This window comes from Camelus bactrianus, chromosome 3 (genome assembly GCF_048773025.1).
Source record: "Camelus bactrianus isolate YW-2024 breed Bactrian camel chromosome 3, ASM4877302v1, whole genome shotgun sequence".
In the NCBI taxonomy this organism is placed as follows: Eukaryota; Metazoa; Chordata; class Mammalia; order Artiodactyla; family Camelidae; genus Camelus; species Camelus bactrianus.
Genome location: NC_133541.1, coordinates 86,560,352 through 86,587,234, shown reverse-complemented (window position 1 = coordinate 86,587,234; position 26,883 = coordinate 86,560,352). Strand labels below are relative to the sequence as shown.

General features: G+C 32.7%; 1 protein-coding gene across 3 annotated transcripts in view; it reads right to left on the bottom strand.

The window, feature by feature from the left end:
* Nucleotides 1–7,339: 7,339 nt before the first annotated feature.
* The window catches only part of SNX2 (sorting nexin 2), a 53,261-nt gene continuing 33,717 nt past the window's right edge, over nt 7,340–26,883 (bottom strand). The window contains exons 8-15 of one of the 3 annotated variants that reach the window (XM_074360556.1): nt 23,536–23,611; nt 22,442–22,555; nt 22,095–22,188; nt 20,536–20,741; nt 14,630–14,773; nt 13,157–13,432; nt 10,901–11,660; nt 7,340–9,658 (exon numbers count right to left, since the gene is read on the bottom strand). In XM_074360556.1, coding sequence (XP_074216657.1) covers nt 13,322–13,432; nt 14,630–14,773; nt 20,536–20,741; nt 22,095–22,188; nt 22,442–22,555; nt 23,536–23,611 — 745 coding nt within the window. In that variant the 3' untranslated portion in view covers nt 7,340–9,658; nt 10,901–11,660; nt 13,157–13,321. Of the gene's footprint in view, nt 11,661–13,156; nt 13,433–14,629; nt 14,774–20,535; nt 20,742–22,094; nt 22,189–22,441; nt 22,556–23,535; nt 23,612–26,883 lie in introns of all 3 variants that reach the window. The other 2 variants (XM_074360557.1, XM_074360555.1) reach the window with 2 other exon arrangements.

The window sequence follows — 26,883 nt, the reverse complement described above, 5'->3', positions numbered from 1 at the left end:
AACCTTATGGTAGACAGTTTTATTACCGAAAAAAAGTGTCAAAGACATTAGGGGAAAGATTATACTATATTAGACTAGATAAAAATTTTTAAATTAATGGAAACCAAAGATTGAATTCAATTCAATGCATTCAATAAACTGAAAAAAATTGCAACATGTATGATGAAAGGTTAATGTGTATGTTATATGTGAAGAATACATAATTTTTCTTAATGGCACAATAGAAAAAGGACACAGTGTGAACAGGCAATTCCCAAAAGAATGCAAATGGACAAAAAAAATCTGTGAGTTATCTATTACCAAGTAACAAATTACTCCCCAAATTTTAGCTGCTTAAAGCAATAAATACTTATTATACAGTTTCTGTTGATCAGGAATCTGGGAGCAGTTTAAGTTACAAACAAGATGTGTACACTAAGGCTACAGTCATCTGAAGACTCCATTGGGTTGCAGAATTCAACTCACAAAGTGGTTCACTCACATGCCTGGCAAGTTACCCAAGTTACCATTGATTGTTGGCAGGAGGCCTCAGTTCATAGACATCAAAGCTGGCTTCCTCCAAAGCAAGAAACCCAAAAGCGCTCAGGATGGAGACTACCGTGATTTATCATCACCTACCCTAAGAATTCACACTTCATTGTTTCTGCAATATCCTGCTGCTTACAAAGGTTAGCCTATTCAGTGTGGGAGGGACTATAAAATGGCTTGAGTCTCAGGAGGCAAGAATTGGGGCTTTCGTGGAGGCTAGCTACCACATAACCATGAGGAGAGGTGCTAAAATCCTGTAGTAATCAAGGAAATGCAAGGTAAAAAATGAGGTGTCATTTTTTAACTTTTAGAGTGGCAAACATTTCAAAGATTATTCCAGTGTTGGCAAAAATGTGGGGAAATGAGTACTCCTGGTGAGAGTGAACTAGGACAGACTTTTTGGTTGACAAACTGGCAGTGGCTATTACAGTTTTAAAGGCATGTATTCAGTCCAGAAATTTCACTTCTGGAAGTAGTTCCATATGTTCAGGGCAGGAAAAGTATATACAAGAATACTGCACTGTTTACAATGGCAAAAATTTGGAAACGATTTTGATCATATCATGGATAAAAATATTTTGGTGTATCTACACTATGAATACAACGTTGCATTAAAAAAACCTATGTTAGGATTTCTGGGTTAAGATAGAAAACCGAACATATTTAACTAATTTCACTCCTCCTAGCCCCAATAAAACTACAAAGAATTTTCCCTTTCTTTTTTAATGCAAAAGATAGGAAAAGCAGGAGGAGAGAGAATAGCAAAGATTTTTATAAGCTAGAAAGCAGATGGATGAGAAGTAACCGTTTTAGCAAACAAGAAAAAGCCCAATTTAAGCAAGCAGTGGGAAAGCTGAAAATGAGCCTGATTTACACAGGACAATACCCAAAAGGCTCAGTGACAGGGAATAAAAGGTATATCCAGCATGAGAGGTATTTGGCTAAAAGAAGAAACATTGAGTGACAGCTGAGAATCAGGAACATCCCTTAATCCCCTCTGCCACCTTTGCACAATTCTGGAGGATATTTCTGAGAGACAGACAGAGAGTAAAAAAGAGTCTTTGTATTGGAAGTTGACAGGACCAGCTGAGAGTCAAAAAATAGTTGGGGCCTGGGGTAAGTTACCATATACATATTGAATGATGAATGCTGAATCCTTATAGAAGCTGGCAACTACATCTTTACCTTCCACGCAAGAAACAGGAAATATGACTAGCCCAAGAGAAAACATCTAGAAACACCAACATTAGAAATTTCCATCTGAAAAAGGAAAAACAAAACAAAAAACTGAAATAAAAAAAGAAATTCTCTTCAAACAGCCTAAGGCAATCACTTTTCAGTGATGATCAAGTTTGATAGACCTTGGGTGTGGTCAAGATGGCAGAGTAGGAAGACCCTGAGCTCACCTTCTTCCACAGACACACCAAAACTACAACTATTTACAGAGCAATTATCGTTGAGAATGATCTGAAAACTAGCAGAAAATATTTTCCACAAGTAAGATATAAAGAAGGAACCACAACAAGACCTGGTAGAAGGGGTGGAGACTTAGTACAGTTAAGACCCACATCCCTGGGGTAGGCAACAGCACAAACAGGAGGATAATCACAACTGGAGAGATATTCTTCCAGGAGTGAGGGTTCTAAGCCCCACATTGGACTCCCCAGCCTAGAGGTCCTGCACTGGAAAGACAAGCCCCCAGAACATCAGGCTTAGAAGGCCAACAGGGCTTGTATACAGAATGCCAGAGGGCTGTGGGAAACAAAGACCCTACTTAAAGGGCATGTGCAAAATCAGTCTCAGCACAGAGGCAGTAATCTAAAAGGAGTCTGGGTCAAACACACCTGCTGATTTTGAGAACCCCTGGAGAGGCAGGAGGCAACTGGTACTCCCCCTGGGAACACAGACACTGGCAGTAGCCATTTTGGGGAGCTTATTCTACCACAAGGACACTGATGCTGGCAAGCACCATTTTGGAGTCATCCTTTGTGACAACATGTATGACCCTGGAGACTATTATGCTAAGTGAAATAAGCCAGACAAAAACAAATGCTATATGATATCACTTATATGTGTAATCTAAAAACAAAACAAATGAATAAACAACAAAACAGTAAAAGAAACAAATTTGATCACAGATACAGAGAACAAACTAGTGGTTGCCAGAGGGGAGAGGGATAGGGAGGTGAAAAAAAAAGGTAACATGGGAGGTAATGAATGCTAATTAGCTTGATTGTGGTGATTATTTCACAATGTATATTTATATGAAACCACTGTATTGTATACCTTTAATATATACAATTTTTGTCAATTATATCTCAATAAAGATGGAATTTTTTTTTTTAATTTGACAGGCCCCATGACTATACTTAGAGCTTCTAATCAGCTTTCAGTTCCCACTGCTAATTATGAGAAGACAACCAAGGACTAACATATATCTGAGAGCATCTAACAAGAGAGGTCAAAACAGAAAAATAACTTTGAGGAAACAGAAACAAGGAGGAAAAAAAACTTGAAAAAAGTAAATTGTCACCTAATATCCTCAGAGAAATACAGAAGACATTGTATGTATGAAATGGGAACAGCAAGCTACTTAAAGACAGGAACAATCAGAAAACAAGAGTACACTCAGAGAGTAGAACACAATGACAGATGCAAAACAGGAGAGAAAAATAACAGCATCAGTCAATGGCATCCAATATCCAAATAACGAGTCTCCCAGAAAGAGAAGAGAGAGAACATAGAAGGGAGGAAATTCGGATTGAAATACTCCAAGAAAATAAATGTCCAGAATGAAATGTCATGTTTCCAGATGAAAGCACCCACACAGGATGGAAAAAGACGTATTCTATAGCAAACTTTTATGAGATTTCAGAACACTGGAGATAGAAGATCCTACACTCTGAAAAGGGGTGGGGGTGTGGGCAGCTCACATAAAAAAGATCAGAAAACAGAATGGGTTTGGAATTCTCAAGAGCAACACTGGAATGTAGAAGACAATGAGGCAATGTCTTCAAAATTCTAGAGAAAATGATTTCCAACATATACTCAGTTAAATTGTCTATCAAGGATTAGGGCAAAATAAAGTCTGAAAAGTATAGTTTCTATGCATCATTTTCAGGAAACTACTCTGTTTATCTACCAAAATGAGGGAATAAATCAAGAAAGAGGAAAATGTGGGGTACAGAGAACAGGAAATACAACCCAGGGGAGAAGCAAAAGGAATCTTCAGAATCACCACTGTGAGGCAGACAGACAAAGATAACCTGTTGAGACCAGAGCAATGCGACTTCAGAGGCAGACATTCTGAGGGCCACTTTCACAATCCTTCTGCCGTTATCTTCATTTTAACCTAAGAAACTACTGGAGAATGTATTATTCCAACACAAGAGAATAAACCAAAAAGGAGGAAGGCATGAGACCCAGGACGTAGGGAATGGATTCCAGGAGAAAAAAGGTCAATTTCAAAGTTAAAAGCAAGGCAAATCCAGAGACACAACAGGCCCAGAGAGCACAAGTTCAGATAAAGTAGAAGGCCCAAAGGAAAGTAATTGGAATGGTTAAATAACCTGATCTGAGTGGTCTTGTGGGAAATGTACTAAGAGACTATAGGAAGACATGGGAAAATTTAGCAAGAGATTAAAAAAAAAAAAAAAAGCAACAACCAAATGAAAAAAATCAAGGCATGTTCTACCTCAGTAAAGAAATAGAAAGGTCACTGAAAACAAAAAGTATGAGAAACTGTCACAACCAAGAGGAGCAAGAGACATGACAACTAATCATAATGTGGTATCCTGCAAGGAATATTGGAAGAGAAAAGGAACATTTGGCAAAAACAAAGGAAATCTGAATAAGCTACAGACTCCAGTTAATAATGATGTGTCAGTATTGGTTCATGAATTGTAACAAATGCATTATACTATGTTAATAAGGGAAACTAGGTACAGAGTATATGGGAACTCTGTATGTACTGCCTTCACAATTTTTCTATAAATCTACTATTGTTCTGAAAATAGACTTTATTTTCTAAAAAAGGAAGAAAACTGTGATTAAATATACTTTAACTTTCAGCAGTGAACAATATTTGTATAGGCATAAAAATGAAAATATTGAATCCTGATTTAACCAAAAACTGTAACTGCATTGCAAGTGAGGAATGAGTGTATGAAGCAGATGGATGGCAGAGTAAGAGAAATAAACTCCCATTTACCATTAAAAAAAATAAGTGATGTTTGAAATTGATGATTCAAAAGATAGCAGGATATGCATTTTATTTAGATACATGAAGGCATATAAATGGCAGAAGAAACAGCTAAGAGTAGAAAGAAATTCTTTGAGGAAAAGTACTGGGGATGTCTTTTAAATTCTTACTTCAAAATCCCCTCCCCCTTGATTTTTCTCACACGTATCAATAATCCCTAATCTTGAATGAATCCGACAATCTGTTTTCTCATGGCTGGAAAAAAATGGATACTTCCTTTGGTTGGCTTCATTTTAAATTCATGATTTCCAAATTCATTTGAAAGTCAGGACTCATCCATAGTCTCTTACTCTTCTCTGTTTCTGTTCTCTAAACATCTACCATTTTTCTTTGGCCTCCGATCTTCTTTGGCTTTCCTGCTGATAACCCTCCCTGATGATGGCTTAATTTCCTATTTCACTAAGAAAATAAAAGCATTCAGCCATTATTTCCAAATAGATCCATCTTTCCTTTCCTTATTGTTCAGAGGAAGAAACACCCTTACTTTTCTCTGAGGTACTTTCCATCTACCTTACTTCTTTACCTCCATTATGCCCTTAGATGTTAGTTTGACATGGGATTTTGTTCTCAGGAGGCTGATCTTATTCTCCTTCTTCTCTAAGGCTGCATTCATTAACAATCAACGGCTTTAAGGGACAGGGCATGTTCACATGCCTAAGTTGATGATGAAATATCAACTCCTGACTTCTGTTTTCATACATTGTCATCTTGAATGGAGAGTTGAAAATACCTTATTTTCATTTTGAAGTTACATCATAAATTGCCCCTAAGAATTTTCTTTACCCAAACTACACCTGCTATAATATCTCAGTTAATCAAAGCAGCAGTATCCTAAATCATCAGAGCCAGAGATCTGGGCATCATTCTAGACAACTCTCTTGTCCTTCCTTGATACCCAGTCCATTGCTTCAGTGCCTGACACAGTAGAGACTGAACAAATACTTATTGAATGAATGAATGAATGAGTGAAGCTTGCCCATTCTTACTTCCATTTCCCTATCTCCCCTCCTACTTCCACTGCAGTCAGGTGCTCACCATCACTTAGCTGTACAATTGCTGTTGCATCAATTGCCATCATGATCTTTTTATTCTCCATGTGTTTTCTTCATTGATTACTATTTCCCTTAGTCTACAACATAGTCAATGTTCTTATATGTGTTTGTGTGTGGAAATAAACTTTCCTTTTCTTAAATAATTGCCACATTTCTATCTCACCTTTCTTTCCTTTGTCCCCACACTCCTTTTAAAGGTCTCTAGCTCATTTCCTGACAACTCATTTAACTAGAGTCTCTATGTAGAGAGGGCAGCTCTAAAAATAATAAAATAAAAACTGGTTTTGACTGCAAACATTCTTCCTCTCTACCTCTGATCTTCAGCCTCAGGGCTCCAAGAAATATCTCAGGGACAGACTGCTCTGAGAGGGAATCCTTCTGGAGATCCCATTGATACCCTCATCAAACATACATCCATTGTTATGAAGAAGCCCTGAAGACTGGTGAAATAATCAAAATGCAGGTACTCTGTTTAGACTGAGATTAAGTAGACTCTTACTTAATGAATAGTTAGTATTTATTAAGTACATGCTATTGCTGAGAAATTCAAATCAATTATCGTAATAAACTGAAGGAGTACCTGAACAGATGTTATTATTACTTTCCATTTTCAAATAAGGAAACTAAATTTCAGAGAAAAATAACTTGCTCAAAGTCAATGAAGTAGATTCCTGAGCCAGAATTCAAAATGGCAGGCTAGAAGCATAACCGTATTTCTAACTACCCCATTGTACTCTCTCAACTGTACCACACTAGGTTCTACAAGAAACAACAAGGGCACAGAAGCATACAGAGTATTCAAAGCAGTAAGACAACTATAACGCAAAGTAACATTGGTAAGTACAATCTGAAAGGTACAAAGGGTTACTAGAGTCCTGCTGAGACTGAGAGGTCCCTTGCTTCTTTTTAGTTAGGAGACTAAAGAGGATATATGGAAGATAAGGACTCTACTCACTGGATAGGATTTAACCAACTGCTGGTAAAGTGGAAAAGGGTAACTCAGACAAGGTAACACCAACAGCACTGGGCCATAAATGACAGAGCAAGCTCACAAGACAGGGGCATCATTTGATAAAGCAAAAGGTAGGTGAAGGTAAGGGGTAAGATCAAGACAGGAAAAGTAGTTTGAGGCCAGATTTTGGATAATCTGGACTTTATCATGGTCACAAGATCTTGTGGGAGAGAGAGTACAAGTGAGAATGGAACAGATTTCAGAAATATAGTCAACTCAAGCTGGTCTTGGCAAAATAATGATACTGAAGTAATGTAACTGAAAACATAAGCACTTTCCTTTTTGTCTCAGTTATAAGAACCTGGGAAACATTTTTTACTGAAATTTAGAATCCAAGTTTGGTTGAAAAGCCTACTTCCATGCATGCACATGTACATTTATGTACACACACAAACCCACACACACTTACACACGTATATAGTGACATCTGAAATAAAGATCTAGGAAGTAAATACAGGTTAAAATCAAGATAACTTGAGACTTGAATATGGAAGCAGTAAGAAGGCAATTTATTGTTCATTTTTGTTAAATTTTGTCTAATTTTTGTTTTATTAAACAGTTACATATACGTAAACTTAAAATAGAACCCCCCCGAACAGTTTATCCCACTAACTGACCTTAATTTAAAAAAAAATAATTTTCTGTGTATTAACATGTGGGCAGCTTCACCTTAACTGGCTTTAAATACAGTTTCCATTTGACCCAGTTAATTAAGAAAAATATTTAATATTATTTAACTCTTTGAGAATTAAAAAAAAGTATGTGACGAGAAAGGAAGATGAGGATTTTTAATTTCTTCATGAGCGTTAAAAGATTAGACAGCAAGCCACAACTTTCTTGTTTTGTACAATCTTCTACTCTTAGCCACTTCTGAAATTAACAGTTTGAAGAAATAAATTGTGTATACCAAAGGACTTCCTAGAATTCTGTTAATGATCAGAACAGGAATCTTGAAAAGTTCATACACTTTCAAAGAAGAATGTTCACAGACATTTAACATTTTAAGAGGAAAAATCAGTTCAGTCATAACGATTTAAGCTCTGGATCTGCTTACCTGTAAAATGAGGAAGTTGTACTAGACTAAGTTTCCTTCAGGCATTAAAGTGCTACCATTTGTTCCCAGTAGATATTCAGTACCCACCACCTGCAAAGCACTATGCTACAAAATCTTGCACTTAAATTGTACCTGTATTTGAGAGCAACACCTACTAGTCCCTTTTATTTAGCTTTGAATTCTTCACTAGATTTGGGATGGTAAATAACAAACAACTGTTGCACTTACTCTCCATTTCCAGTTCCATGAATGGCACTGTCTACATCTGCGCTGTCCAGTATCATAGCCACTAGCCATGTGTGATGACTTAAAATGTGGCTAGTCCAAATGGAGATGTGATGAAAGTGTAAAATACACACTGGATATCGAAGACTTAGTATGAAAAATAGAATGTTAACTATCACAATAATTTTTAATACACTGAATTACACATTAAAATATTTTGGAGCTACTGGATTAGATATTAAAATTAACTTTACCTGTTTCTTTTACTCTTTAAAATTTGGCTGTAGAAAATTTTTAATTATGTGTGTGGCTCACATTATATTTCTATTGGTTTAAACTCTAAGGACCTCATCCACAGATCACCATGACCTCTCTTTATGGCTTTGATTACAAAGTCAGAGTAATCAACAATTTTTCATACCACTCTTGCAATAATTCCCCTCTTGCTATTTCTGTGTCTGGCCAAACAGTTGCTTTCATTATAACTTAAAACCATATCCTTTATTATGAGAATTAGAAATGAAACTTACTTGATTCTAGATTTTGGATAAGGAAGGTAATGGTGATTCTGTCTTTTTTCAAAACTCTGAAGTAGAATATGTTATACAGAAAGATACTATATAACATTCACATTTCCTCACTAGTGGATATGGAAATGCATCCAAAAATCTCAAGCCAGTGACTGGACTTCCTTTTCACAGCTGTTATTTCCCTCCTATCAGCGACCTTTCTTCCTTTAAAACAGGATGACTTTTGCTCAGCCTAGGGTGTAGTTACTATTAATCAATTTCTGACTCTTGTTAAAATACGACTGCCCATGCAGGGAGCCATAAGAAAGTGAAGTAGCCATTTAGCTTTATAACTAGTCATATGCTTTAGGACAGAAAAATGGAAGTCTTTATAGTTCCCTTAGACATTAAGAAGCATTTCTTAAAGGAATATAATCTTTCTCTACTCATCTGAGTTCCTTCCTTTAAGGAAACCTGACTTGTTAAGAGGCTTATTTATTTTATTCTAAAACCATTTATGAAACTTTGTACAACAAACTTTTAAAACTTTACTATACCTAAATAATAAAATAAAAAGGTTTAAAGAACAGCAACAATGAAGCAAGAGTATTTTGAGGCTAGTATAAATATATATCTATGTATAAAATAAGATGGATAGTTGAAAATACCTTATCAAAAAATACAATCAAAAACTTAATTCTTTTATGTTTAGAAATTATATTTTTACACATTAATTTTGCTTTTGCCTTGCTTTACTTTATTAATAAAAAGTTTGGATTAGAATTTGACTTTCTAATAGACTAATATTAATATCAAAGTTTGATATTTCAAACAACATATTTTAAAGTAGAAAGGCACTTCAGGAATCAGTTTTATACCCTTGTATCATAGATGAGATGTAAGTGATACGCCCAAAGTCACACAGCTACTGACTGATAGAAGACTGAACACAAGTATGTTAACTTCAAGTTCAGCTTGTTCCACTGTATTATGCTGTCCTTCTTTAACTTTTATCTGCTTAAAGAAAAAAAAAAAATTAAATTCAGACCTATAAAACTAAAAGATTATCAGCATATTAATGCTCTCATTGTTCTATTTATTTGAAATGAAAGTATTTTAGTAATACGAAGAGATATGAAGATTGATGGGTGTTTCAACTTGATCATGTCCGAAAATATTTATTATTTTATTTTGAGGTACTGAATGGTCTTACAAATGAACCCGAGCAGAATGGGAGATTTGGACTTTGAATAACTAAGTTATTATCGTATGTGTAAAATGAATCTCTGAAAGTAATATAACTATGTACTTAATACTAAACATCACTACAGTGAAATTCTCTCCAGTAAGCCTTTACTTTGCTCAATATTAATGGGACAAGATAGGATCTGATATATATTAATATGAGTTACTCATTTCTCAAAAGTATCTAAGCTACCTTCAACAGAAACAACACAGAAGACTGTACTATTTCTACTTCAGTTTCTTCTTAAGATAGCAAACATTATTTTGCATCTTCTAGGATTTTTTTTTCCTTTTCAATTAATCAAGGCTTTATTTTAAACCTATTGTGTGTCAGGTATTCTTCTAGACTTCAGGATCATAAATATGAACAATATCTACAAGAGGCTTAAAAATTCCAACTAAAGTAAGTGGAAGCAAACATATCTTAAGGAAACTCTGATATGTTAACTGTATCCAGCAAGCTGCTAAAGAGGACTCAGTTACACATATGTCTTACTCTTTTGGAAGGGAGATGTAGATGTTAAGCCTGAGAAGATCATCTTTAAGAATTATTTTCTAAAAATGAAAATAACTGATGCCAATCATAGCTTATACTTTCATCCGCATTAAGGATTATATAACTGCCATCTAAACAGGATACAAAAATAGGTGAGATGGCTGCTGAAGACAAATTTCATTTTACTTCAAGTTTGCTTTGCACTATCCTGACGGTTATTCACCAAACTGCAGGGTGTTTTAGCACAGCCCCAATCTTTGTCATAGATGATCTACTTCTAGTTTAAAATGAAAAATCAAAGGAAAGGCAAGGAATAAATTAAATATATGCAGTCTTACACTTTGAAAATAATAAAGGATGAGCAAAATCCATAGGACTTGTAACAGAAGCACATAAGTCCGTCTTTTTCAAATTCTTAAATTGGGTACTTATAATAGGGACGGATAAAAACAAGCAAAGATAATTATTCTCTCCTTACTCTTAATTCTTACTCTAAAATTACTCAAAAATTTACTTACTCAAAAATTCTACTCCTTACTCAAGACAAGAGCATTCCCCAAAGTTGAACCAACAGATAAATGTTCTTTGGTTTATGAAGGTTTCATAAAAAGAAAACTTAATTAAGCTTCATTTATCATTTAATAGTGAAAGACTTCAGTTTTTTCTGTCAATCAAAAAAATTAATGGATCAGAGCATCACTTATATACATCAAGAAGAAAAAGTTTCTTCCTATTAAAAATGTTTTTAAAAGATCTCTAGTATGTTTACATACCCAAATAATTGGTTACTAATACTTCACAAGGAATATCATTTTATTACTGTAATCACAAAATCTTAATTTCTATACAGGAATGTGTAAGTGAACATTAATCAATGCATTGATAATTCACTTCATAAAGAGGGTGAACACACTACAGAACATACTGTAAAGAAAAAATATTGTAAAATTTTCTGGCCTTGCAGTGCACTTTTTAGTGCAAGTATTTAAGACACAATAGTGTTCAATTCAGCAAAGTATTGCAGAATGTCATGCCACAGTCCACTTAATTCAGAGGGTCAGGACATGCAGCTTGTAATAAAATGTCAGAATATATATTTATAAAAAACCACATGTAATTCATAAAATATATAGTGGTTTATTTAGATGGTTTTAAATGATTTCACTGTGGAATTCTGCATAACTGGAACAAACATCCAAGATCTTCTGAACAGGAATAATCTTCTTGCTAGGCAATGGCTTTGGCTTCAGGTAGAAATGCCTCCCAGTATTTTATCAGCTGTGGATGATAATAAAAATAAAAATTCTCATAACCTTTTTGTCATTTATATAATATATACTGTGAAGCACTAGAAAAAAATATATACAAATAGCTAACAGTGAATAACATTTACTAAAGTTTGGTTCTTAAAGGGATCATTTTAATTCCCTTATATGAAGTTTGTCAATATAATTCATGTATAAATTATTTTAAAATACTAATTACTCCTGGTGAATTTCAGGTTTTGATGTAAAAAAATGTAATTATAAAAATACCTAAAAACTTAAGACCTTTTTAACTTATGCAAAATTGTATATATGGAAGCTGTATAAGATTACCTTAAATAATAAACGTGTAATGAGCTTTTCCAATATAAAGTGGTATCATCTCCTAATTCATAAGATATTCACATTTTAGGTATTGCTAGCCAAAAAAAATGAGAAGAAAGGAGGAAGAAAAGAAAATTCAAACAGGAAAGGGAAAAGAGGCTGGGAAGGAATTAGCTGCCAGTCTTTCCTGGATAGTCCAGAGAACAGAACAGACTGGCGTACAAACTAACATGTTTAAAACAATTCCTATAAAAATAAGCTTATATAACTTATTTTTTTCTATTTAAAAAACATCTAAGTATATGAACTAAGTATTTAAAATACAAAACAAATATAATTTGAAGATATAATGTCATCACCTAATTAAAAAATATAATCTATTATATATTATATAGACAAGTTTCTAATCCACATATTTTTAAATGAACTGGAGGAAGAAACTGTTCTATTCAAGATATTAAATAGTCTGATCTAGTACTCAAATTTATATTAAAATATACAGAAAAAAACTTCTATTATCTTGTTACAAACTTTTTAAAAAAATTTTTTTAATTTTATAATTTAAAAATTTTATTTTTGGACAGAGGTATAATTAGGTTTTTTAAAAAATTTATTTACTTATTTATTGTTTTAATGGAGGTACTGGGGATTGAGCAAGGACCTGAAGCAAGCAAAGCAAGCACTCTACCATTGAGCTATACACTCCCCATCCCTAGACTTCTTTCTTTTATGTAACATTAAAACCCATGGTCTTCTAATTAAAGAGACAAATGCCACTTGTGGCATACAATCAACACCAACCCCACACAAACTAAAGCAAACATCAAAACAATATTTAAAAAAAAAAAACCTTTAAAATTTGGTTTCCAGTTTAAGTTCTATCTGTTATGGAAGAGAAGTACTTACTAAAAGAATGTACTCAAACAGCTATGATCAATATGGAAACAAAACTGGGAAGGTAGAGAAAAAGGGAAAAGTAGTCCAGAATGTCTCTCACAGCCTAAAATTGGGAAAAGGGTCTCTCTCCTAATGTTTAGAAGGAGTAGAGGCAAAAAAGACCTGAGAATTTCCAATTACTTTAACTACCATTTTTCCCTTTGCTGTCTTTGGATTTCTCTACTATTTATTAACCCTCAAGTTTAAACGCTCATTTCACTAATTGTAAGTTACAAAAAATTACCTTACCTGTTGTTGTGTTTGTACTAACGATTCTAAGTACTTGATAATAACAGTTTTAAAATCTTTCACTCGTTCTTTCTGTTAAAGTACAATACATGGAAAAAAAGGTCCATTAGTACAAAACTAAACTTGATTTTACCACAAAAATCACAGCAAAATGTGATCACGTTGTTAAGAAAAGTATAAAATTATTATACTTGCCTCAAATCTTCCCACTTCTTTTCGAATCGTTTTAGAGATCTGTTCAAAATCTCTTTCTCCTTGTTGCACTTTTGCCTCCCACTAATAAAAACAAAGAAAAGGTACAAATTTTTATTCCTGTCTGGGAAAAAATTACAGAACTAGCTGTCATCACTACTCATTTAATTTAATGTAATGCCTAAAAATCCTAGAAGTTCAGTACAGGCAAAACCCACTTTGGCATCATTCAAACCTGTATGTAACTTTCTAGTAGCAGAAATGCGTAACAGTTTAATTTCTATCAATATGTCATTGTCAGATTTAATCAAGATTAGGATAGTCTAGTTCTAACTAAACTACAATCTCCACACCTTAATTTAGATTAAAAGATTTTGAGTATAAAATTCACTACCAAATAATTTAGCAGTATTAGTGTAATTTTCTCATTTCTTTGTATCTCTAAAGTACTTAAAAATATATCAGCAATATTCTGCTAATTTCAAGAATACATTTTCATCATAATTTATATGCTCATGGAAGTAATTAGAAAAATTATATGACAAACATTTAAAAAACATTTTTATAATGGTGAGATGTCCAGATTTTAAAAAAAAAAGTGCAATTATGATCTACTGAACACCTATCAGTAATTAAGTACAGAAACAATGAACAGTGTGATTAGTGACCAATGGAACAGCTAAAATAAAATAACTGAAGACTAAGCAATGAAATGATATTTTTCCCACTATGTAAACCAAAACACTGGTACATACTCTTCAAAGAGCAGGTACATTTATTTTAAGTAATATAAAGGTTATCCTACCTCTTCAATTTCCTTATTGAAGCATGGCAAAAAAAGTGTATAAATTATAATAAACTTATACAAATTTACTAAAATACCATATGTAATACATATATATGGGGGATAATGTTGCCTGGACAGCTAAATGTGGGACAAGTCTATCTCTAAAACCATTTTTAGGCACAAAATAAGTAATTATCTGAAATCAAATTAACCATCTCAAAAGAAATATGTAATTATTAATTCAAGGTTAATTTAAATCTTTTCCTCATAGGCATCTTTATCCATTCTATAATTTGGTGGAAGTAACAAAGGGCTCTGAAGACTTTAATGATGATCAAAATGTTAAAAGTAATTCTAAAACAGTTCATAAAATTATTTAAAAAAATAGCTAAGCGTTGAATGGTTCAGAAAAAAATTTATGAAAAATTATGCATATATGAATGACTCATGGAAAATTTGGGTAAGGAGATAAAAAAAGCATTTTAATTAATCACCTCTCTTATTTCATTTTTAGCTTGCTGTATTTTATCTGGTTTGTTAGCAACCATCATTTTTGCTTCAGTTTCACGTTTTTTGAGCAAAGTAATTTGAGCATCTTCCCATTTCTGCCAGCACTTCATTCGATGGTCAAACACACCCTGTAAGTGAATAATAACATAGTACTATTAACTGGGAATTAACATTGAAATACTTTCATTATGCTAGAGGTGCTGTAATATTGAAAACACTAAGATCAACTACTTAAAGGTTGTTCTAATATAGTGAAATACTGAAAATAAGCATGTTTATATCAGAGAAAATAAATTTCTATATTCATTTGCTTAAAAACCAAAAAACCTGTGATTAGATTAAATAGAATAGCTCAGAATAAAGAAAAAACTATGTACCAAATCCATTTCACTAGCCTTTAGGGTTTAAAATGTGGCCTCTAAGAAGGTTTCTAACAGAGTTTTATGCTTTGAAGAAAGATTCCTTTAATAGGAAAATGCTGGTGTCATATCTACATTGGAAGTTTTCCTACTAAAACATAAAAAGTAGATTTAAGTGCTGGAAATATGCCACAAATTGAAGAAAAAAGGAAACGGGAAAAGCCATAAGATATCAGAAAGTAAGTAAAAATGTGATGGAAGAGATCACCAATTGCAAATAAATAAAAGGCAAAGCAATGTAAAGGTATAACAAAATGAGAGGGGGAGTTCTACACAAGATGAAAAGGGAAAATAGATTTATGTATGTACTATGCAGAACTAAATGAAGAAATAGACAAAAAGACCATAGAAGAACAATTCAACCAAGTCCATTACTTCTTTCCAGGGGTTTGGCCAAGCAAGAGCAAGTGAATGGAGGGAAGAGATGAAATACGAACATAAGACAGTCATAAGAAATTTCATGAAAAAAACTGATGAATAGGATGGAATACAATAATAATCCCTTTTCTAGCTTGATGTTGGGGATATATTCATATTATTTTAGTACTTACTAACTAAACAAATGAAGTAAGCATTAATAACTTGGTGAAACAATTATTTTCATGTACTCCAAGTAAAGAGCTTTTGGATCAAGAAATGGTAAATTAATACATGTTCTTATAGAAACCTGATGAAGAGGCATGTATGTAGATAGTGTATTTTTTCAAATGCAGGCTTTCGAATAAAACAAATTTGGATTCAAACACTAGTTTTGTTACTGTATGATCTTGGGTAAATTCATTTAAATTCCATAATCCACAGTTCTTCTAAATGTAAAAGAGGGAAAAGGAGATCTAGATTTATGGACTGAAAATAAAATGAAAAGTATATAGCAGAGTGACTTAACCTAGTGGATGTTTAAATAATTAGTAGGGACTATTATGGATTACTTCTAAATAACAGATACATATAAATGCAGGTGACTAACTCCAGATTTCTACTAAAAGTGCAAATAATAACTTGGATAGTATTTCTAAAAACCATAATTGGACTGCATTTATATTATGCAGCATATTTCAAAAATGTGGGCAATAACATCAAAAACTCCAAATCAATAGAGACTTCTTAAAGACTGTGCATATTTTAATTAACCAGGACAACAGATATGCCTGGGCAAACTGGTAAGTTAAAGCACTCTATCTATAGACATTTAAATCCACCTAACTAGATTTAATTTGTCATCTCATGTAATTTCTTTTCTTACATTAGTAGTAACTCTTAGTGTCCACTCTGTTGCTTTTCTTGTATTTAAAAGACCATATTCCCCATGAAACATTTCTCATTATGAATCAATTTAGCTTCAGCCAATTCGATCTGGACCAAAATCACAAAAGTAATACATCCAACAAAAATATATTCAGAAAAAGTCACTATCATTTAAAACAAGTAAATAATCTCTGCACCTCACCTCCGACACATACACAAATTTAAAAAGTAATTTAAGATTCTAGGCCTAGTTTCCCTTTAAAGGAACAGGGCCATATCTACTCTTCATTTATAAATTCCCCCATTCAATAACAATTTGATTATTTAAAATATGTATCAATATAGGGCAAAAGTGAACCAAAAATGCCCTTTAATTTCAATATTTTCTTAAGTTCTTAATATATATCAACTGGCATTTTCAGTGATATACTAACTTAAACTAATTTGGTCCCTGCTCAGTTTACTATCTCATAATATCTCAGAACCATCACATGTTTATTGTGGTATAGATGTAGGAGCTACGATAAAGGAAAAACTACTAAAGTCAAGTTATTTCAGGGAAAAAAAAAACTCCGTAAGAATTAGCTTTTCCTTCATTTTCCTACCCTTGTAACATAAGAATATTAAAAAAAAAAAAGAATAAAAACCATAATAGATCACCTAAAAATGCTATCCTTAAGAATCAAATCATAACTTAAAGTATGCCTCTGCACATTAAGATACTAATCCACTCTGGCAGGACTAGCTTCTTCTATAAGATGGATATGCTTACAATGATGATCCACTCTGGCCTCCACCCCTTGCCAATTTATGGTATACGTATGTATGCAAACTAGTCTAGGTTAGACAAGTCTGCAGTTGTGGAGCAGTTTTCTTGGCCTACCAGGAAATTTGAGGCTGCAATTTTAATTTAATTAATACTATATTCTAATTCATTGAATCTGAAAGTATGCTGCAGCCAAATAATGAAGATTTTAAATTTCTCAGGGAATCCATCTACTGTTTTTTTTAATTAATTTTTTTTTTAATTGAAGTATAATCTGTTTACAATGTTGTGTTCACTTCTGGTGTACATCATAGTGATTCAGTTTATTTATGTACACATACACACATATATATTCCTTTTTATATTTTTTTCATTATAGGCAATTATAAGATATTGAATACAGTTCTCTGCACTATACAGTAGAACTTGTTTAAAAATTCTTCTAATATATTTCACAAATCTGGATTTCCTGTAAGAATTCCTAAAGAATTCAAGTGCTAAAAACATCGAAAACTATTACCCTCAATCTATGACCCTACTCTAGTGGTTCACAGAAGGCCAATACATGAGAATGCGTGTAAAAAGTTTACCACTTAATATGATAAAAAGTGGAGTCTCATATGTTAGGGGCTGTACAAAAGAAGGAAACAAGTTTCTGAGCTACAAGATCAGGCCTGGGCAATATTTTGGCTGGGTGATCCTTATCTCTTTTTTTAGGGCCCAATTTCTGTTGTTTTCAGCCCCTCTACTTTGGCTCTAAACTCTAATGTCCAAAGTACTCCTAGTTTCTAAATAATCATCCACTTTGAAAAGTCTTCTCAATATGGATAAAAAAAAGGCCTAAGTAGTATTAAATAGCTATTAGAAATCAGTAAGACAGAAATATCAAAAGAAAACTGGATGAAGGACACGTTCGTAGAAAACAGTATGTAGACACGGTTCATAGAAAAAAGAAATGCAAATGGCTTACCATTTGTAAAGATGCTTAAATTCATAATAACTAAAGAAATTAAAACTTATACAAAAAAGATACCTTCATCATAGGGTGGGAGAAGAAGGAACACATATATTGGTGGTAGTACAAAGAATATGTATAATCTCTTCAAATAGTAATATGGCAATGCTTATTGAAATTTAAAATTCATACACTCTTCGGCCAAGGAATTCTACTCTAGGCATTTTATGCCTGAAGAGTTATTAACAAAATACTTAATATTTAAGATTGGACTCATCATATAATTCAAGGTACATCTATATGCTAGATGATGGAATACAATGCAACCATTAAAAAGAATGCAACACATATTTACATAAGTTGCTAAAGAGACGTCTTTAAAATGGAGCAGGTGAAAAAAGCAGGCCAAGAACAGTGCATATAGTATACTACTTTTTCAAGAAGGATGGAAGAGATGAAGGGAGAGAAAACGGGGGTGAGAAAGAAAGAAAGAGAAATAGAAAATTAGCTTCATAAATATCCATAGCTAAATCTATAGAGACACACAGAATATAATTGTATTTGACCAAGGGAAGAGAGACTAGAGGTTTTAGGTAGAAAAGAAATTTACTTTTTTTGGCTATTAGAACTGTTATGTGCTTGTATTACTTTTTCAAATACAAATGAATTAGTTAAAAAAAAAAAAAAAAAAGACCACAAAAATTCCCTGTCATCATCCTACTCCATAATTTCTCAACTTTTTAATGAAGTTTCCCTGGCTAGATTTTAGGAGAAAAATCAGTCTGAAAGAGCTTAACTTATCTTAAAGTATAACTTCACTATAGCTCTTTAATTATCTTTTAGTCAATCAATCACTAATTCATTATTTCCCAAAGTGTGTTCCATATATCTAAAAAGATATTAGTTGGAAAAGAATTCCTGTTCATATGAATTTGGAAGCCTCTGGACTGAACAAACCTAAATGTCTTGTTTTATATTTTACTCCTCGACAGTTCTGAGTTTTTCATGTGCATGTCGAACCTACAAGACAGGGATACTGCATACATTATCTCCAAAACTCAGTTGACTGTGGTATATCCTTTGGTGTCAGTGAAAACATTCTGGGAAACATGAATATAACTGTAATTTCATGGAATGTAAAAATAGAGCAAGAAGGTTCATACAGTATGAGAAAACCTGTTTTTGAGAGATCAGCAACCATTACACAGAAAGGCCAATTCAGTAGGGGAGCGTTTTTCCAGGTTAGTTCTTCTCAGCAGGTCCTACTTCTCACAGACAGTGCCTAGTTTCCCTTTTTGAACCCTAAGGGTTTTTGGAGGTGTTACACTTTTTCATAACAGCTCTCAGGTAACAGAGAAACAGGAACCATTATCTATAAACTGGATTTCTGTATATCACATGTTGCCTATGTATAACGCAGTACACTCTGGTATCTGCTATCTTTATTGTTAGTATCTTTAAATAACTGAAAAGAAAAATTAACCACCAGGAATATAAACAGTAATATCTTAGTAAATACAAGCAAAATTGGTATTTTAGCCAAACCTAAGAAAACACCATACTAAAGTGCTAAGAACCTTCTAGTAATAACTGTTATCATTGCTAGAGAACAGAATCATCTATAATAAGCAGTGTATCAGTGTTCTGATTGTAGATGAATACAAATTTGATCATACTTTAGCTGAAAAAATTTTGCATAAAAAAGCAAGGAACAAGGTCTCATTAAATTTCTAGATGTTTAAATTCAAGGTAAACTTCCAGTTCCCTCACACATCATAACTAAAGTTCATAACAGTAATTCAAGGACACCGTAAGATCTTAAAAAGTATATTCTAAAACATGTTATAGATAAATTAAGTTTAGTTTAATTGTCTGAATATTGGAGGTACTTGTAGAATATTAATTTTTATTAGTTAACTGGATTACTTTCCTAACTATTCAGAAAACAACACTGTTCACCCTTAAACATTACCACTAGGTAACACAATTTTTATCTAATCTAGTCCTAGCTCATCTATAAGTACATGGTAACTATACATTCTGGTATATATACAGAATGTTAGCTTACAGTCCAAACTCAAGCTAAAGTCACCGTTAAATATTCATTCAACAATCAGTTCTGCTTTTGTCCTGCTTCTTATTGTAACTTTACTAATGCTAAGAGAGTTCAATGGGTAGTTTCAGTTCATGCTAGAAAGAGTAATAAACGCTATCAGTAGCAAACTTCTATTTTTATATGTAAATATAGAAGTAAATGTGCATTGGTTTTACCTTACTTGGCATTCCTAAGATCTCTTAAAAACATCAATTCTGTCTACTGTACTGTCTAAGTCATAGGGGAAGAAAATATTAAACTGTGAATAATCATCTTGAAGTCATTTTATATGTACTAGTACAGTATGTAATTTTTACACACTTAAATGTATGCCTAATTGGAAACCATATTCTTCTAAGCAATACACTGAAGTGAGAAGAATTCAGGGAAGATTATAAAATAAGTCTTACTTTCACTGCAGCAATAAGACGAATGTAGTCACTAAGCAGTTCTGAAAACATATAAAAGTCAGCAAAAGCTTGTTCTTGATGTAACTGGTCTATCTTCTCCTCAACCTCTGCAAGCTGAGACAAAGCTCTAGATAGAGCAGTATGATCCTCAGAATTACCTAACATGGCAGCACTTTTAGCAAAGGCAGCTGTGTTGGCTGAAAGTTCTGAAATAAAAAAAGTATTCACTTTTAGTGTTCACTAGTAAAGTTTTTAAATACTGCATTTTTTTTTTTTTTACTTTTTCTCTAAATCTTATCCACAAATTGTTAAGGTACTTTAAAATAATTAACATAAAAAAACCAGTCATTAAAATGCCTTGGGCATAAATGTCAACTGCTCAGAGCTCTACTGAGAACTAAAAAGAGCCACTGCCTATACTCCCAGGGGATGAACTATGTTTAATAATTTCATATAATGATCTGCCTCCCTTTTTCCCCCTAAAGCGCTCACTCTTTCTCTATTTCTAAAAAAGACAAAAAATACATTTTCCACATGGAAAGCACTGGGAACACTCACAACTGATTTATACTATAATATTTGGCCTTTAAATATTTATATGTCATTGAAAATATGTCTATAATTTTTGATGAGAATACTACTTAGCTCACAGAAGGAAAGCAAGGTAAAATTGTACATACAATTCATGTAAATCTTTAATTCTCTGTGTGCAACAAGAATGCTTAGTAAAATATTCAGAATTTCCAAAAAGATTTTAAAATGTGATCATTTCAGATACATCAAATACAGAGAAACAGATTCAATGACTAACAATTACATTGCCTGGATTGCTCTGTTGCTCTGTATTACATAAAGTTCTCTGAAAGAACCATAAAACACTCCCTACAGAGAAATAATACAAACAGCAAAAATTGTTACACTACTTTTAATAATAAATGTATTAGTAGATTTCTGTAACTATTTTATTACAATATATTGCCAGTAATGGCACATACTAAATTACTTATCAGGTACTTTAGAAAGGTGATATTAAAAGCCATACATATATTCTTTAAAAATAAAGCAAAACCAAAAGAACCTCACCATAGAATTAAAAAATTACAATTCAGATTTTCTATGAATTTTTAACACTCCCCCCACTCCACGTCTTTAAATATGGAGGTTCAAAAATAAATACTTCAGAGTTTTCTAGGAAGTATAGGCACAAAATAAACATTCTAAAGAAAAATTTCAAATGTCAATTTTTGAACCTCATTCTTTAATTATAATAAAAATTACCAATAAGAATCTTCATTCATTCATTAAATGTTTAACAAAGAGTTAATCAAGTGAACAGTTTTAACTCTAAAATTCAAAATATACTTTTATAAGCTCAAGATTTTTCTACTTCTAAATCAGAAGTTAGATTAAAATAGAACAAAAAATGTTAAAGTTGAAACAGAAATTCTCTTAAACTATTGTTTTCTCTTTTTAATAATAACTTCAGACTATACATTTAATACAATTTAAACAAAATATCTGAATTAACTTATGGTGTTAAACACATAAATAAGACAAACCTTTTCTATGACAGACCAAGGCTTCAACACTGGCATGAAGTTTCCTAAGTTGCTGATCCAGATTTTCAAACTGCTGCTGCTTTTCTTCAAACCACTGAGGAAAAAAAATGAAAAATGCAGCTAACTTAGCCAGAACAAACCACTGTAAATTAGGTTACCAATAGCAAACTACATTCCTTGTTTTAAAGCAACAAATTAACCATGTATAACCATAGTGGTCAACTGATGTGTTGAGAACTAAACTCAATAAGCAAATTAATATCCTATTTTATACTTGTACAGCTTTAAATGCAATTGTTGGGCTCATTAATTCATCTCATTATTCAAGTCGAAAAATCAGCTCTTACTGCATCTGATTCATTCATCTTGATTGTCATTTTGTTGACAGCGTCGGCAGCCTTGTTCACCATCCTCAATATTCCTGCTCCACTCAGAGCCTGTGTATTAACTGCTCTAGGCAGCTGGAATTGAATGACAAATAAGGGCAAACAAACCGGTTAAAAGCCTAGAGGTTTAACTGGCCACAAAAGAGAATGCCCTAATACCCACCCCCCCAAAAAAAAGACAAGGAAAAAAAAGGTGGTTTTATTTTCTTCACTCTCATACATTTCAATAGTGAGATCTAATTTCTCAAATACACTACTTGTACATTCTCAAAGGAAAACTTAAAAAATAGACTTTCCATTTGTTTTTCTTTTGCACGTTTACATTTAGATGGAACAACACTCTGTTTGTCAAAATATATTAAGAAATTGCCAAGCACCTTAACACTGGCCACCTGTTTGGCAGTAGAAATAAACTGTTTACAAGGAAAGAAGAAAGTCTAGAGAAAAATCTCCTTATGCTCAGTTAGGACTGTGTGGTTTTGAATTTTTTAACAATTCAAGAAATGTTTAAAAACAAAAAATTCAAGTAAATTAAAAAAAAAAATTTCAACCAGTAACAAACAGAACTATAACCTGTTAAGAGGGCAAAATGTGCCAAACATAAGGAGCAGCATGGTTATAATGGTTATAACTGAAGCTCTTTCGAGTAACAAATTTGCATCTCAAAACTTTAATGAGACTATTAGAACGTAGACAAACACACATTCAACCATCTCTAAAATGAGGTCTGAATAAACATATTTCATCACATGCCTAATCAACAACTTAGGGCATTCATTATTAGACTATTTATAAGCCATTCTTTTAAATCTGGTTTTAAATTTTCAAGACAGGGACTGAGGAACCTATAATTATTAATGAGAAGAAGATATTTTGCTAGTAGTTTAGTTAAGTAATTAATTAGAGCCAATTAAATTACTAAGCAAAAAAAATCATTGCTTTATTACATCTATTAATGCAACTGTTTACTGAACACCTATTCTTATATAAATGATAATACTGAATCATAAATAATGAGAACATTTACATACAAAACTTTTAAGGAGAAATAATACCTCTGAACTTTCCAAGAACTGCCTTAAATCTGGATCCTGTAGTAAAGTTGGATGTTTTACTGTTCTTTGAAGATATCTAGGATTTGAGAATAAAACGCTCCTTTATTTATCAGTAGTATCTTACTTTAAATCTTATTTCAACAAAAGGATAAAAATCTAAAAATTAAAAAAAAACAGGTAAAAAGATATTTTGCCTGCCTCCACTAATTATTCAGAATCTTACACCAATTTAATGAATAAAAACTGTATTCATCGTTTGAAAATTCGTAATTATGTAAAAAGGGACATGACAGAGGATGGGGTAAGGATAGGAAGAAGTTAAATGACTTACCAAACTTCTTATTGCAAAGCATCAGATTTACAAAAGGGTATATTCATGAGTTTGTTAAATAATTTTATCTTTGGGTCAGTATGTTCCCAGTTATTACTATATATATCCTAGTAAAACACATATTCCAGTCAATTAGTTTTTTTACCACTATTATTACCAAAATGAAGAATATCCTACTAATTTTTTTTCCTTGCCAGCAGATTTAAATTATCAAATCAATTTTGGTCCTTATTTGACAAGAACTAAATTTTCTTTAATACTTCTGTTTTTAAGGTTTTGCTATTTTTGATTAATGTCTTCCTTATATAACACCACATAAAATAAAAATAAAAGTAAAGAAAAACATCATTATTAAATCATTATCAGCCCAACTTTAGTCATTTTTCTTTACTAAAAAACCCACCTCTGACACGTATAGTAAATTACCAATCATTCTTTCATAAAAAAGAAAAGGTCTATTTCATGATTCTTGTTTACTTAACTATTCTCATTTTTAAAAAAATTACTCTTTTCCCAGATTAATGATTACATGCAGTAATATTTCAATTATAGTACTTTCTCTAACAGTTAGTAGGTATTACTAAATGCAGATACTATTTCGGCAGAAGAAATATAGTCAGTAATTTCTTCTATGTCTTTACAAGATTATAAAATATGCCTAAAATAAAGTGATTACCTTCTCTAAAATCATGCAATATATAATGGTTAAAATGACTCCTTAAGTTAAATGGTTAAAACGACTGCTTTAAAACTTCTGCTTTTATATATTTAAAAAATATACACTATATTATACTTCATTAGCCCACAGAAGTAGTTACTATATTAGAAACAGAGCATTTCATAGATATGTGCAGTATAATCCACTGTGGTTTAAAAAAATATTTGCTACATATATTCTAAAGCTAAAAAAAAAAGAGATGCAGTAGGAACACTAATCCTCTAAGCCTGAGAAATGTTAGTATTTTCCCACTGGAATTTTACTTACAATTTTATCACTGAAGTTCTCCAGTACTATTAGGTAAGTTATTTAGTTGTTTCAACTGTGTGCTGCTTAAAGCAGTTTGCATAAGTTGTACACACAACAGCTGGTAAATAGCAAGCACTTGGGCATTTGTAAAATGAACAAGCAGGGAGGAAGACAAAACATCAAGTACCCAACCTTTAAGAAATATTCTAATATTTCAAAACAAAATGGAAATACTACCATATTCTAAAATAGCTTTTTAAAGTGGGTTCTGCAGAATACTACTCTCATGCAAAATTCCATGAAAAAGATTGGTTCTTCAATAAAGAAAGCATGAAATATATACATATTCCTTTCTTTAAGATGCATAATGAACAGCAGCAGTACATTAAGCACTGGGAGAAGCCTTGCAGAAAATAAACCCGGTTTACCTTTGTTAAACCTTACATTAATAAAACTCAATTTACTATAGATTTCCTTTTTTCACCCTAGTACATACCAGAATTCTGAGGACTCAATTTTGGAAAATGATATTCTAGAAGATGACAGTAAAACTTAAGGATTACATAAAACGAAGAGCACTTAACCACTCAAAAAAAGGTATTAAGCTTACACAATGTTAAAATTAAGTAAAGCAACATAAAATGGATTTTAAATTAACAACTATTTGTAAATATACATCAATTCAGAATTAAGGTCAGAGAGGATTGTAGATATATAATGGAAGGAGAAGAAAAAGAGGAAAAGAATGTAGGAAGAAGACATGAACAGAGCTACAGGGAGAAGCAGACACACTGAGGGAAGACAGAAATGGGAGATGCAATGGAACTGATGAAAAGTAAGTATCAAACTTAACAAGAGTTGTTTTCTGAGATTTGCTCTAAGGAAGGGCTACTGATATATTTATAATCACTTATGGCTTTCAAGATCCTATTTACATATCAAAACTAAAGCAAAATAAAGCACGTTATACAAAATGCTTCAGAGGAAGAGAGTTAAAGATATTTCTCTTGCTTAGAACTCAAACACATGTGCTAACAATGAGAGACTAGAAAGACAGAAAACAGCCTGGGTCTTTGATGACATTCATTTGTTCACTTAACAAATATTTATTGAGCACTTACTGCATGTCAGTTACTGTTCTGAGTACTCAGAATGTATCAGTGGATATAAGAGAACAAAATTCCTTCCCCAGTGGAGCTTTCATTTTATTAAGAAAAGACGGCCATAAACATATAAATTACGTAGTATGTGACAAAGTGGCAAATGCTGTGGAAAATGAAAGGACAAGTAGAGAAGGGACAAGTAAATGGGATCAAGGGTGTAAGGTGTGGTTGGTGACGATTTAAACAGAACAGGTCAGAGTGAAACTAATGATCAAAATAGGCTTCACTGGGAAGGTGATATTTCAATGTCTGAACTTGAAAGAGGCAAGGTAAGTAGCCAAGCAGCTACCCAGGAACAAAAGCTTTCTAGGCAGTAGGAATGCGGAGGGAAAAAAATCTTAAGGTAGGAAAATACCTGGGATCTTTGAGGAGCAGCAAAAAGATGAGTGTGCCCTAGAGCAGAGTGATCAAGGAGGATATGAGATCAAATAAGTAAGAGTGAGCAGTGCATATCACATAAGATTTCATAGGTGATTGTAAGGACTCTGGCTTTTATTGAGTGAAACTGGAGGACTGGGTGAATGGGGGGTGGGAATATGATCTGATTTATTTTTTAAAAGGACCAGTCTGGCTGCTCTATTAAAAAAAAAAAAAAGAGCTGAGGTACAAGAATGGAAACAGGGAGACCAATCAGAAACCTACTGCAGTTAATTTAGGCATTTGGACTAGTAGTAGATGGGTGAAAGATGTTGTCCATATATTAGAAGAATGAAATAGGATTTCCTGATGGATTTGATAATCCTAAACATCAGCTTATCTCGAAACTTCCTGATACGGAAGAGTAGATTACTCAGTCTGCACTGTTTACGCTATGCCAGTTCTGTTTTTAGGTGCTTGGCATTAACACAATCCTAAATGATACACTTGTATTTTAGAGAAAAGGAACA